Source organism: Hyposmocoma kahamanoa, unplaced genomic scaffold, assembly GCF_003589595.1.
Source record: "Hyposmocoma kahamanoa isolate Upper Pololo Valley unplaced genomic scaffold, ASM358959v1 116, whole genome shotgun sequence".
NCBI classification, from domain to species: domain Eukaryota; kingdom Metazoa; phylum Arthropoda; class Insecta; order Lepidoptera; family Cosmopterigidae; genus Hyposmocoma; species Hyposmocoma kahamanoa.
This window is the reverse complement of record NW_020653391.1, coordinates 2,296,809-2,309,562: the sequence shown is the minus strand read 5'-3', so window position 1 is coordinate 2,309,562 and position 12,754 is coordinate 2,296,809. Positions and strand designations below refer to the sequence as shown.

The window sequence follows — 12,754 nt, the reverse complement described above, 5'->3', positions numbered from 1 at the left end:
ATAATATTAAGTGACGGGACCATTGACTTACAATTATATGGACGTCGGGTCCGCGCTAAAAAGTGTCCGCACTTGTAAGGCGCTAAAATCGTATACAGAGCGCCAAACTCCGCTTTAGTCTTCGTTTGTTCGACTGACAGTATCGACTGCGATGACATTACAATTTAAATTTCGAATAGGTTGACTTGGGACATTTTTTTTCGTGGTTTTTGTATTAGACCCGTCGTCCATTTATTTGTAAGTCAATGGACGGGACGAACAAGTCGTGCACCTGGTGGCAAGCGACACCCCTGTCCATAATAGTTGCAATACCACTCAGAGTTTTAAATCGCAAAGATTTGAAGGGAGACCGCCGTTGCGCCCGTCGCCCTGAGACATAAGTTGACAAGTCGATTATCCTTCAGAACCGGAACACAGTAATGCTCACATACTGCTTGGCGGCAGAAATACGTGAGGTGGCAGTATTTCCGTGGACATTCGTCCGTTCGTCTTTTCCAAGGAGCTCTACTGCTACTAAATTATTTTTTTAACACTAAGCGAGATTTATTTAACAGAAAACGAACCCTATTTTAACGCGTGTTAAGGCCCACTTAACCTTGTGCCTCTATCGTATGTCCTTATTATTTTTATGAAGTAGTGCAAAAGAAAGCAGCCTATACTAGGTCGCTAATCTAAATACACTATACAAGCATTTTATTTGAAGTCGGGACTTCACAATACTTTCAATCGGTCAATTGTAATTAATAACATTTGCCCATTCAACAGACATTCATTTCGATCGTGTACGTGACCTAATGCAATGAAAACCAAATAAGTAAACGCTGTTACACACTATCTCTATAAGGCCGTTTTCACGTACACGGCGCGTTGATTTCGTGACCCGTATTTAACAGAGCAATTGAAAACTTCTTCCTATATTAAACCCTAAGGTATTAGGGTATGTGTGACAATAAAAAAATGCCATAGGATACTTGAGTCCGGTAGATGATACCCCAATGTATACGGGTGGAATCCCGTATCACAAAGCCGCATTAATTCAATAGTCCTCTTAAATGGATACTTGTTAGTTTCACACGCCGGGTATGTGTCCCGGCTTACGCCCTGGCCACGCTTCTTTGGCGTATTTCTTGCGTTTCGGCTCGTTAGATGGACCGCCTGCTTCGTCTGGTGCTGTGGAAAACAGATATTATAAGTAAAAAAGGGGTAATACATTTTTAACGGCCTCTGTGGTGGAGTGGCTTGCACACCGGTTTTCATGGTGTCGCCATCTCTGAGGTCCCGGATTCGATCCCCAGCCGGGTCAAAGTAGAAAACTAACTTTTACATATTAGATAAAGATAAAGATAAATTTATTTCAATATAACTTAATCTAAATATAAGTAAAAAAACAAAAACAAATGTAAGGGAAGCTAATATGCAATTGGTAAAAAAAAAAAAAATTAAACCTTAATTATTATACTAATCATAAAGCTATACAATTAATTATTAGAAGCCTACCAGTATAGTTGCGATGCCTAAACTAAGTACATTATTACTTGTATCTTAAGCATCTTGTTTGTGCACAGATTCATTATATTAGTGCTTAAAAACAAAATAGCTATGTTTAATTAAGAATAAAACAATTAGCTGTTACAATATAATTATGAAATAACTTCTAGTAAACCTATATATAATTATGAAATAACTTCTAGTAAACCTTCTGTTTCATCATAGTTTTTATTTTTAAGCCAGCGTTTGACGGTCTTTTTATATTGTCTCGGGTCTGGGTGTTTGTGCTATCATTGTTGTTTCCGATTTCCATAACACAAGTGCTTTAGCTACTTACCTTGAGATCAGTTCAACGTATGAGATGTTGTCTAATATTTATTGACTTAAATTCCTTTAGTTAAGAAATATCTATACGAGACTCCATTAGTTTGTTATAATTATTAATACAAAGATTGAACATTTAGAAAAAAATCCTTCGATCCGGCCGGATTAGAACCGACGTCTCCTAGCAAACCGTGCCAGATGTCAACTAAGCCACGGAACGAACCCGCGGACCTCACGAATTTTGTTATGTGCTTGTTGTCGGATCATTTGTATTTAGTTTTTTGACGACTTTTTACCCGTAGCACCATCTATGAGAAAGCTATGAAAGTATTTCGTTGCCCAATTAGGTAACTTTACAGCTACCAGCAAGAAACAACTCCACTAGTTTGTTATAATTATTAAAACAAAGATCGAACACTTAGAAAAAAATCCTTCTATCTGACCGGATTCGAACCGACGTCTTCTAGCATACCGTGTCAGACGCCATCTAAGCTACTATCACTCTTACAACTATAATATCTATACATTTTTCCGTTTTTATTTCGCATCCACTGCGGCCACCCTATATGTATAATTCGTGTCTAAACATATTTTACCTCGACGCTTGGAACGTGTTCAAAGGTCACTTCATTATCATTAAGCCGCATAGAAAAAATTTTTCTTAGTGTTCTTTATATTAATAATTACAACAAACTATTGGAGTAATTTTACAAAAATTAATTGAATATCATTGTTGTAAAATATCGTATATTTTTTTTAACAACGCAAAACTCGTAGCCCCTCTCACTCACGAGAGAAATGCAGGCCACATAAATATTTCTCGCGGCCAGGGGATCAAACCCGGGACATCGTGTGTGGCGGACCAGCATGATAACCGTTCGGCCACGGAGGCAGTTAACAGTAAATTAATATTACAATAACTATTTTCTTTCGATTTGCCTTTTATATTTAATAATTCAGGGAATTTAGAAAGAGATATTCATCACTCTAGAGTTTGAGTAAAAATAAACTCTCCCTGTCCTGTTCTCTGCTTATTACAATTGTATTCAGAATGCGCCAAATTATATTATGAATAAGACACCGTGTTTTATATTGATAAAAATAATCAAAGACAACATAGTGCCGGTATACCATTCTTTCTCTCAAATTGGATAATTTCCTGCACTATGAGTATCAGAGCAACAGCATTTACTCCGGGCATGCTGGACAGCCCAAAACACCCAGGCCAGAACCGATATAGAAAAGTTCATTTCCCAAATTGTTCGTACCCGGAATGGAACCCAGGACTTCTTCGTTTAGCGCCCAAGAAAAAGAAGAGATATCCATAGTAGACGTAAAAGGGATCCAAATAGACTGGTTTATATTAATGTACCTAGACTGTCCTACTATAAAAATCAATGCAATGGTATGTGTGTCCAAATGTGAAATGCTCTATCAAACAACTGCCTCTGCCTCTGTGGCCGAACGGTCACCATGCCGGACTGCCACGCAGAGGTCCCAGGTTCGATTCCCGGGCCGGGAGAAATGTTTGTATGGCTTATATTTATTTCTCTCGTGAGTTTTGGGTGTAATTTGTGGTAGTGTATGTGTGTGTCCATGGCACCTGCCACACAGGGTTTCCCTAGTTCGGGGCTATGTTGAGTGTGTGCGTTATTATTATTATTATTATAACATTAAAATGTTACCAAATAGTTTGTTTGAAAATAGATTGAATGCATGCATGGTTTTAAGACAAAAATGACTACACAGTGATCGATTTCTTGAACAAACATTACTACTGATATTATAATTGTTTGACTTTCATAATTTTTGTTATTAATTTAATTGACTATGTATTGAAATAAAATTAGAACTTTAAGGAAGTTTTGTGCACGTCTCTGACATTATTTGTAATCTAATCAATTAATTCAATCAATATAAGTAAAATTTTGCATGCCAGATGTGGTAAAATATGAGCTCTATCTCTCTACTGTGTTCCATCTCTTGTTCACCATATGCATTTCCCAAAACGAAAACCGAGGCACCAAGATCGTAAAATTTGCGCTTCACTTTTTTTAAACTATCTTATATATTATATGTTTTTTAGATAGGCCGTTATTTTAGAAATCCGTCGAAATATAGTCGGGAATAGTGCAATTACTAACGCGTAACTAGCATTTGATTATGAGTCTCCATTTCGGTAATTTTGTCGCCAAATCAATTCCGCGTAAATGTCGTGGCAACCAAATTAGCGTGATTTACGGAAATCTATTATTATCCGTCCGTAGTCAACATAAATTAATGCTTAGTGTGCAAAAATGTAAGTCGGAGCCATTGAAATAACAAAATAATAATGTTTAGTAAGTAAAGCCTTTTACCAGTGCTACATACGCGGATTTGCACTATCCCCGACGATATAATTTGCTTGAAGTAATTTACCTGTATGTGGTAACGGAGGATGTATGTGGAGATGTGGCTCGGGCCCTTCCAGCTCCACGTCGGGTGCGGGGTTCGGCAGGGAGAGACCCAATCTGCAGAAAAAAGCTTTTTGTAAGCTCTCTTTCTCCTTATATTAAAATTATCAGGATTAAGCCATTTGATAAATATATATCGTAATATTATACGTGGTCTATTTAGTTCAGTTGATATAAAAAAAAATATCATTGGTATATGTAAAGTACCTATTGAATGTAGCGGTTTTCGTGCAAAATTTCGAAAAGTTTGTGCTTTTTTTTTCTATCGTGAAAATTTTTACGAATCGTATTTTTACACCATATAGTAATCAGTGTATGTCCTTAATTTTACTACATATTTTTTCCAAATTGATTGATTCAACACTCACTGTTATGCGGAATTAACCAAAGCCATTTGAGATAAACTGTTAAAATGTATTAAATTAACTGCTGCTTTAAACAATTCTTGTTTATTTAAATACAAACGCTAATATTTTATATTCTCACTTTTTACCGCTAAACGTGTGAATTTGTGAATTTTCCGACATGTTGAATTTGATGATGAATAAATTAAATAATCTGTTTACTATTATGGGTCTAGTTCTTACCTAGCACCAATAAGACTGAGGTGAGAACTGGGCGCAGGCAGGTCGGAGTACAGGTTATTTCCTCGGGAGATCTCCTGCAGCCTCAACGAGTGATGGTGCTGGCCTGAAAATTAGAAAATGAATTAAAAAAATAAATGACAAACCCCACATTCGTCTCGTCAAATCGTATAATTAGGAAACGTGGTGTAATAAAGCCACATCTGCAAAATGACAACTTTCAGCACAGAGGTTTAAAGATACTATGAACGAAATTAGTTGGTAACTTTTTTATTCTTAAATAGGAGATTTACACAATTTCACATAATTATTACGTAACTTGTTCCATGTACTTATTTTTATCACTTTCGTGTGATAAAAGCGGTTTTGACATATCGACCGCTCCTACGTAAAGTATCGTATGTCGAAATTGCCAAGTTTACAGGGGAGCCTTTTAAAAGTTCTCCGTTTTATTTGTCAAAGCTCGTTACTCCCATAGATCATCTAATAGATCATGTAACCGATATCTAGGATTTTATAATACTCTACTGTCTATGTGAATAACGAGCTATGCCGAATAAAACTGAGAAATGATAAAGTCACGTGTTATGCTTATTTCAGTGAATTCAGAACTTTAAAACGCTCCCCTGTAAACTTGGCAATTTCGACATACGATACTTTATGTAGGAGAGGTCAATATGATCACATATGGCTTTATAGGGTACGAATTTTTTTTTATAATAATAAGTGACGGGACGAACAAGTCGTGCGCATGCTGGCAAGCGATACACCTATCCACAACAGTTGCAGTGCCACTCAGAGCTTTGAATCGCAAAGATCTGAGGGGCATTGCCACTGCGCCCGTCTACCTGAGACATAAGTTGCCAAGTCCCATGTGCGTGTAATTTCACCAGCAGCCTTACCCTTCAAAATCGGAATGCAGTAATGCTCACATTACTGCTTAGGGTATGGTAAGGCAGTACTTCCCTCGACGAACTCTTTCACAAGGAGCTCTACTGCTACTACTACATGTATAAGCTACATCTAGATGCCCAAAATAATGTTAATTGATATATACTCACCATCATCAGAGCTCTGCAATTTCAACTTCTTCATTGGAGCATTTGCATTAGGCACTATTGTGGACTTGACTAGGTTGCGGAATCTGCCCACTGTGGGGTCAATGTCCTCTGGGTTTATGATGTCTACTTCTTCGTTAAAGGACACGTTGCGTCGCTGCTTCTTTGGAACTCCGCTTGGCATGGTGGCGGAACGCTTTGTGCCTGTAGCTGGCTGTAAAAAAAATAAAAATATACAAGGTAAATAACGATTATGAGTCTCGTACCTACTTATTCATTTTAAACTGCAGTAAGGAGATGTATTAATAAATAAAATTTAACAAAGAAAATCTTATTCTTATTTCGGCTTAAATTTATTAGAATTTGTTTGGGAGTGTACGCAACCGCGTTCATAGTGTAAGAATTTGAAAAAAAATCGAGACTAAAGGTGGTTTTCCACTGGCGAGGCGAGACGAGACGAGGAGAGACGAGAATTGAAATCTCGCCGTCCTATTTCCATCAAAAATTGCCATTAATAGCTGGCGTGATCTCGCGCTGCGGTTGTGGATAGTGAAGATTCAGTGCTGTTCAGCTCATCTAGCGATAAATAGGCGGCTGAAGTAATATGTCTCGTAAATCATTATTATTAAATACGTTAACGGAAGAAGAATTAGACCAAACCATCTTTTATTAATTCTCAAATCGTACGTACCCTACAATCTCGCGATTGATATTAATAGCCATCGCGAGCTCACGCGAGACCGTGCGGGCTCTCGCGAGATCGCGCGAGAAATCGTGTTTCCGTTAAAGAGTATAATACTCTATGTAGGCAGCAATACGATTCAATATTACAGCAACAAATATTTCAATTCTGGAGGCGCGAGTGAGAGCAAGAGAGGCCCATCCTCGTCAATCCAGACCATTTCCACCGAAGATGCGCTAGGAGAAATTGAAATTTTGTAAACAAATTTCAATCCTCGTCTCGCCTCGTATCGCCTCGCCCGTGTTAAACCACCTTAACTCTAATAAATTTAAATAAGAATGCACGCGCGCACACGCACGCATACACCAGAGGAGTCATTAGTCAGTCTTTTTATTATGTAAGACGAAAGTTGTAAATGGAAAAGAAGACCAAATAAAAGAAAAAAAAGAGGGATGGATTCTGTGAAAGATGATATAAAGATGAACAACAAAATGACGAATACTAGGGATTAAAAGAAAATATAATGCGACGACGCCAATTAATAGAATAAAAAGGGATAATGGCAGAACAAAAGAAGCAGTGGAGCCCCTTATGAAAGAATTCGCCCAGTACTGCAACCTTACCTATTTCTGTCGCCAAGCGGTAATGTGAGCATTACTGCGTTCCGGTTTTGAAGGGTAAGGGTGCTGGTGAAATTACAGGCACATGGCACTTGTCAACTTATATCTCAGGGTAACGAGCGCAGTGGGAGTGCCCCTGAGATCTTTGCGATTTAAAGCTCTGGGTGGTACTATGACAGTTATGGACAGGCCTGTCTCTTTCCACCAGGCACACAATTTGTTCGAAACGTCACTAGGCATCATAAAAAAAAGATAAATCAACATTCTTACCTTCATGACGTCTGTACCATCATCTGTAGATATTCCCAGCATGGAGATTCGCCTATTGTGCGCCGTGTTGAATTCCGTTAGATTCTAAAATATAACACATTAATTAAACAAATTTGCCTGGTACAACAGAATATTTATATCATCTAAAATATTAACTAAACATTCTCCTCGGAGAAGTCACGTGTTCCATCGACTGCGAATCAAGAAATTGGTTTTATTGCTAAAATTTAATATAATAATACTCATAGCCCAGCACTAGGGAAACCATGTATCGCGGATGCCATGGACACAACAAAGACAACCACAAATGATATCCAAACTCACGACAGAAATAAATGTAGGACAAACAAATATTTCTCTCGGCCCGGTAATCTTCTGTGGTTGGTAGTCCGGCATGGTAATCGTCCGGCCACGGAGGCTGTTTATTTAATTGGTTTGTTATAGAGAATATTTTTTTTTTTATAAAACATAAGTGCGCATTTGACCACCATCTCACATGATAGAAAGTGATGATGAGGTCAACGATGTAGCAAGCACACCTAAATAATGCCTATTTACTCTCGCCTTGAAAAGGTCCAAGTTATAACTTTCACGGAACAAGTCTACAGGTAAAGAATTCCACCCCATAGCCGTTCGCCATATAAATGTGGAAGCGTAACGCTTCGTGCGAATTCTTGGAATATCCTCAACATAGGGGTGGTATCCCAGCCCACGTGTAGTCCCCTGATGATGGAAAGGGGAAGGCGGAATCAAATTATACATTTCCATCGCACACTCTCCTGTATCATATCCTGTAGAATACCGATAAGCAGGCAACTTTACGGCGGTGTTCAAGGCTTTGCAGCTTCGCCTCCACTAATGCCGAGTCACCTATAAGCCTCTCGGCACGCTTGTCGATTGAATCCAAGGCGGCAGTTGGTATTTAGCAGAGCCATCCCGTATACAGTATTTATAATTCATTTATTTGTAAAAACACGGTTTGTATAGACAGATAAACACTTTATTCACAAGTATGACACAAATACAGATTGAATACAAAAGGAAAAATAAAACATTTTTGTCATAGCAGTGAAATGGCGCTCATTCAGCATATGCCTAAGTTCGCTAAGGCGCTGGTTTTCAGTCAGAACCAACGAGAGGTACTAAATCTAGAAATTGTTTGTAATGAAAGATCTAATAAACCACTAGGAGGGAAATTGTTAATTAAAATAATAAATGTAATAAAGTGTGAATAGTGCATCTAAAATAACGTATTCAATATGTAAGTGCATGTGCGGATTTGAATATACATATAAGTGTAACTGTATGTGAAAATAATGATTGTAAATATGTTTTGGTGTAATAAATCAAAGTAAAAAATGTACATTTAGAAATGCTACGAAGAAGATTACATGGGGATATGAAAACTAATAATTAATATTAAAATTTCAAAAAATTAAACACATTTTTGTAACGAGAGTAGGTGTTGCCGGTGAAGTGTTTAGAATTTATGTTTGGATGACTCGTATAGAAGTTGACATGTATTATTATTTATTACTAGGATAGCTTCATTCGGGGCATATTTATTTATTTATTATTAATATATGTAGCCCCTCATCACTGCGACCATCAGTTGATCTATTGTGATCACCACTAATTACACTTCGGAGCCAAGGCCGACAGCATTGAAGAACTGAAGGACTTTCCTGGCTCCGACAGATTTAATGTCCTCTGGTTGTAGCATGTGCCTTCCCAGTATAGAGCTTCGTACCAGGGATAACATTGGGTAAGAAGATGAGCAGGAGTTTCATCCGCCTCGTGGCAGAATCTACACTCTCTATTCTCTCTCTGCCCAATATTTGACATGTGCTTGTTCAAGCCACAATGTCCTGTAAAGACTCTAGTGAGCATTCTGATGCCATTCCTGTCCAATGACAGAGCTTCTCTACAGTATTTGGCATGTATGAAATATGTATGTATGAGGACATGTATGAAATAATTACAATTTCATTGTGTCCGGTCAAGCATTAGGCATACAAACATATTGAAGGTATCTTACAGATTTAATCACAGGTTGTTTGACACATCAAATCAGATTAAATTAAACGACGCATGGTGAGAATTAAGAAATACTTGATATTGTCTTTGGAATTGGTGGAGTATTACTTATTTCGGAGAACGGGGGTAGATACATAGATCCTATGGTCACGTGGACTGTTCGTAAAAAAAAATATGTATACGCGATTTAGGGGGATTACTGTTTCAAAGTATCAGAAAAAGATTTCAAATAATTTGCATACTTTCTTTCCTTAATGAATGGATTATAAGACCAATTTATATAGTCTCTATTCTGCCAGTGTCCGTTACGTGTTACTTTCTTAAAGATCATGGAGGGAGCGCATATAGAAAGCATGTTCGGTGACTCAGAGGGAGTAAAATGACATTTGTAGGGTTGCACGTTTTCACAAAATTGTAAATGGTCATGTAGTAGTTGTCGACAGTTTTGTCGATAGATTGTGAAGGTGGTAAAATTTTGCCAAATATCTGTCACGACATTCTACATTTATTCCATAAGCGTGACCAATATTCAGTCGATAGTCGATAGTATATTTATCGATTGCAATCACTACCTGCTCGCGAGCGGGCAACACTTTTGTGCAATGAACTGTCATGTTACTCCGTCTTCAAAAAAGATAGACTATATTACTAATTGCGATATTGCCGTTTTTATTCTTATTCACAGTTGGCCTGCCAGTGTCGAAATCGACTTTTATATACTTATTAATAAAGGCAGGCGGATTTGATTATGTATATTAAATTAAAATTAAAAACTTTAAAATATGTCTCTTCTTTGTATTTTTAATAGACATGTAAACATTGATAATTCAAGCGAACTAGCAGTTGGACGAATATGGGTCGATGATGATACAGATGTAACAAGTTGGGCCATTTATTGCGTGTCTACAGTGGAAGTCATAAGTCAATAGTACATACAAAAAAAAAATCTTACATCTAATTCCGTCTGTGTTTCGGGCAGTCCCAATAGCGCGCCTTCCGTTTCCGTATTAGGCAATTCTTCCATAATACCTCGCGTATTCCCTGTCGGTCGCTCTCTGAAACGTTCGTTTCAAACAGTAATGAAAATCGAAAATTCACATCGAAAATTCAATCTTCTGCCCTTTAAATTAATAACGAGCGCCTCGTTCTGTGTACCGTTTAGGTTCTCGGGTTTCTCTCAGAGAAAATTTTAAAGAGACTGGTATCATGACTGTGGCATCACAGTACATTTACTCAAATGCTTTGCCCGTAAAAATGTACATAATTTCGTTAATAAAATGTACATAATTCGAAAGAAGATGTCCATAATATTAACCCTGGAACTAAGTCCAAATTCATGATACCACGATTTCATTCTTTTGCAATAAGTTTCCGGAGCATATATTAAGATTACCATTTCTTAAGTTTAAAACTTACATTAAAAGTATTTTAATTGAAGTCATATTACAAAATTGTAGACCACGTGTTACAGGAAGATGTATGGAAAGACAACATGAGTCTAGATTCCGCACAAATATAATTAAAAATGTATTCTATAGCATTTAAGTTTATTTGAAAAGAGCAATCCCTGGAGATTTTTTCTCGTTCTTCTCAGGGAGGTCAGCGTAGTGAACGAGCAGTGTTTAAAAAGTAGCTTAAAAATTGCGTTTTCAAATGTAAAAATGTTTACCTATGGAACAAATTATTTGCCTTTGATTTAAGTTTATTTGAAAAGGGCAATTCCTTGATTGTTCTTCTCAGGGAAGTCGGCACAGTGAACGAGCAGTAGCTTAAAAAATGACGTTTTCTAGTGGAAAAATTCAACCTAGTAAAGAAATGATTATTTGACTTTGGCTCAATGTCTTTTCGTTCTAATTTGAAATACAACACTTACCTGATGATATAGTTCCTGGTGGAAGCCCCAAAATGAAACACAGAGTCGATTGGCAGCTGAGTTGGTTTGTTCGGTTCTAGACGCAATTTGCCAATGAATGTACCATGTGCTAGAAAGAGACACATTGAATTTTGAATGTTGCAACCTAACAAATTAAAAATCGAAATTGTGAGACATGACACCTATCTGAAATGGTTGAAACGTGCCTGTGCTTACTGCTAAGTGAAGTAAGGATCACAGTGCACTAATTGGTTTGTATGAGCATCCATATATCGTCGATGTTTTGAAGTGTGAAAGCGCCATTTCGAAATTTTTTTCAGAGAAGCATGTGTTAGGTTTTAATGACTGTGTTAAAATGTTTACGTCCGGTTTTAAAATTCAATTTTGGTTTTAATTAAGTTTAACTTTTAAAATTGAATTTAAAACAGGGCATTGGTTAATGTGATCATAGTTGGCGAAATTGGCACTAGATGATATTTTCATTTTTTTTTAACATAATAATTCCTCATACTGTCACCTAAGGTGACAGCAAAAACTTTCATAAGTAAAATTTAGAACAAACTATCAAAAACTACAAGAAATCTTCAGGTACCATATCAGCATCCACATAAACTAGCTTACACTTTTTGATAACAGATAAATTCACACCAATTTCACATAAATTAACTACTAGGGATCATTAAGGGTAAATTTACTATTTAGCACTGTTTAAAAAATTCCATTGACAAGATCAAAAAAAAACTACAATGAAAAGATTATGTCAACATTATTAGTACAAATGTTTATATCAAAATTAGTAACAACAGTTTAAGACAAGTGTTTCTTTACAACTAAGAAAATTACTATGTTTTTAAGGAACCAATATCTAGGTTATTAGGGTGCATAATCAATTAACACTCAAAATAATTTGTTAGTGATATTCTTAGTAAATATAATGATAATAAATTAATTTCGGTTTACGTTTGCACGAAATGACGCCATTGTGTTAATTAGGGCTGATAAGCAACAATCAGAATAGGTGGAGGTCAGTTTTGTATGAATTAAGCGGACTCATTAAGTGGGGTTTCCCACTTTCGATTATACATATAAATAATCTACTTGTCTTAGTCTATTGGGCTCGTGTGCAAATAATGGATAGTTTTTAACCCATCACGCTTCCACGTACAATCGTTAGAGACAACTTGGATCTTTATAACGATTTTCACACCGTTGCGTGCTAAAGCCACAACGGTGTTTCTTAACGAGCAGTTGTGTTTTTGTCCACTATTTAAAAAATAATGAAAAATATTCATATTGGAAATGAAACTATTTTTCCGGATTTAAATCGCGTATATTTGTTTTTTCAAACAAACCGACGTTTCGGGC

At 36.8% G+C, this 12,754-nt stretch overlaps 1 protein-coding gene across 1 annotated transcript; it reads right to left on the bottom strand.

Moving 5' to 3' along the window:
* Positions 1-359: 359 nt before the first annotated feature.
* Positions 360-11,514, bottom strand: LOC113239745 (nuclear inhibitor of protein phosphatase 1). Its single transcript, XM_026476844.1, has 7 exons — positions 11,390-11,514; positions 10,469-10,571; positions 7,480-7,563; positions 5,911-6,121; positions 4,853-4,955; positions 4,231-4,322; positions 360-1,170 (listed from the first exon to the last, which is right to left on the bottom strand). The coding sequence occupies exons 1-7, from the start codon at positions 11,512-11,514 to the stop codon at positions 1,070-1,072; spliced, it is 819 nt and encodes a 272-aa protein (XP_026332629.1). The 3' UTR covers positions 360-1,069.
* Positions 11,515-12,754: the final 1,240 nt, after the last annotated feature.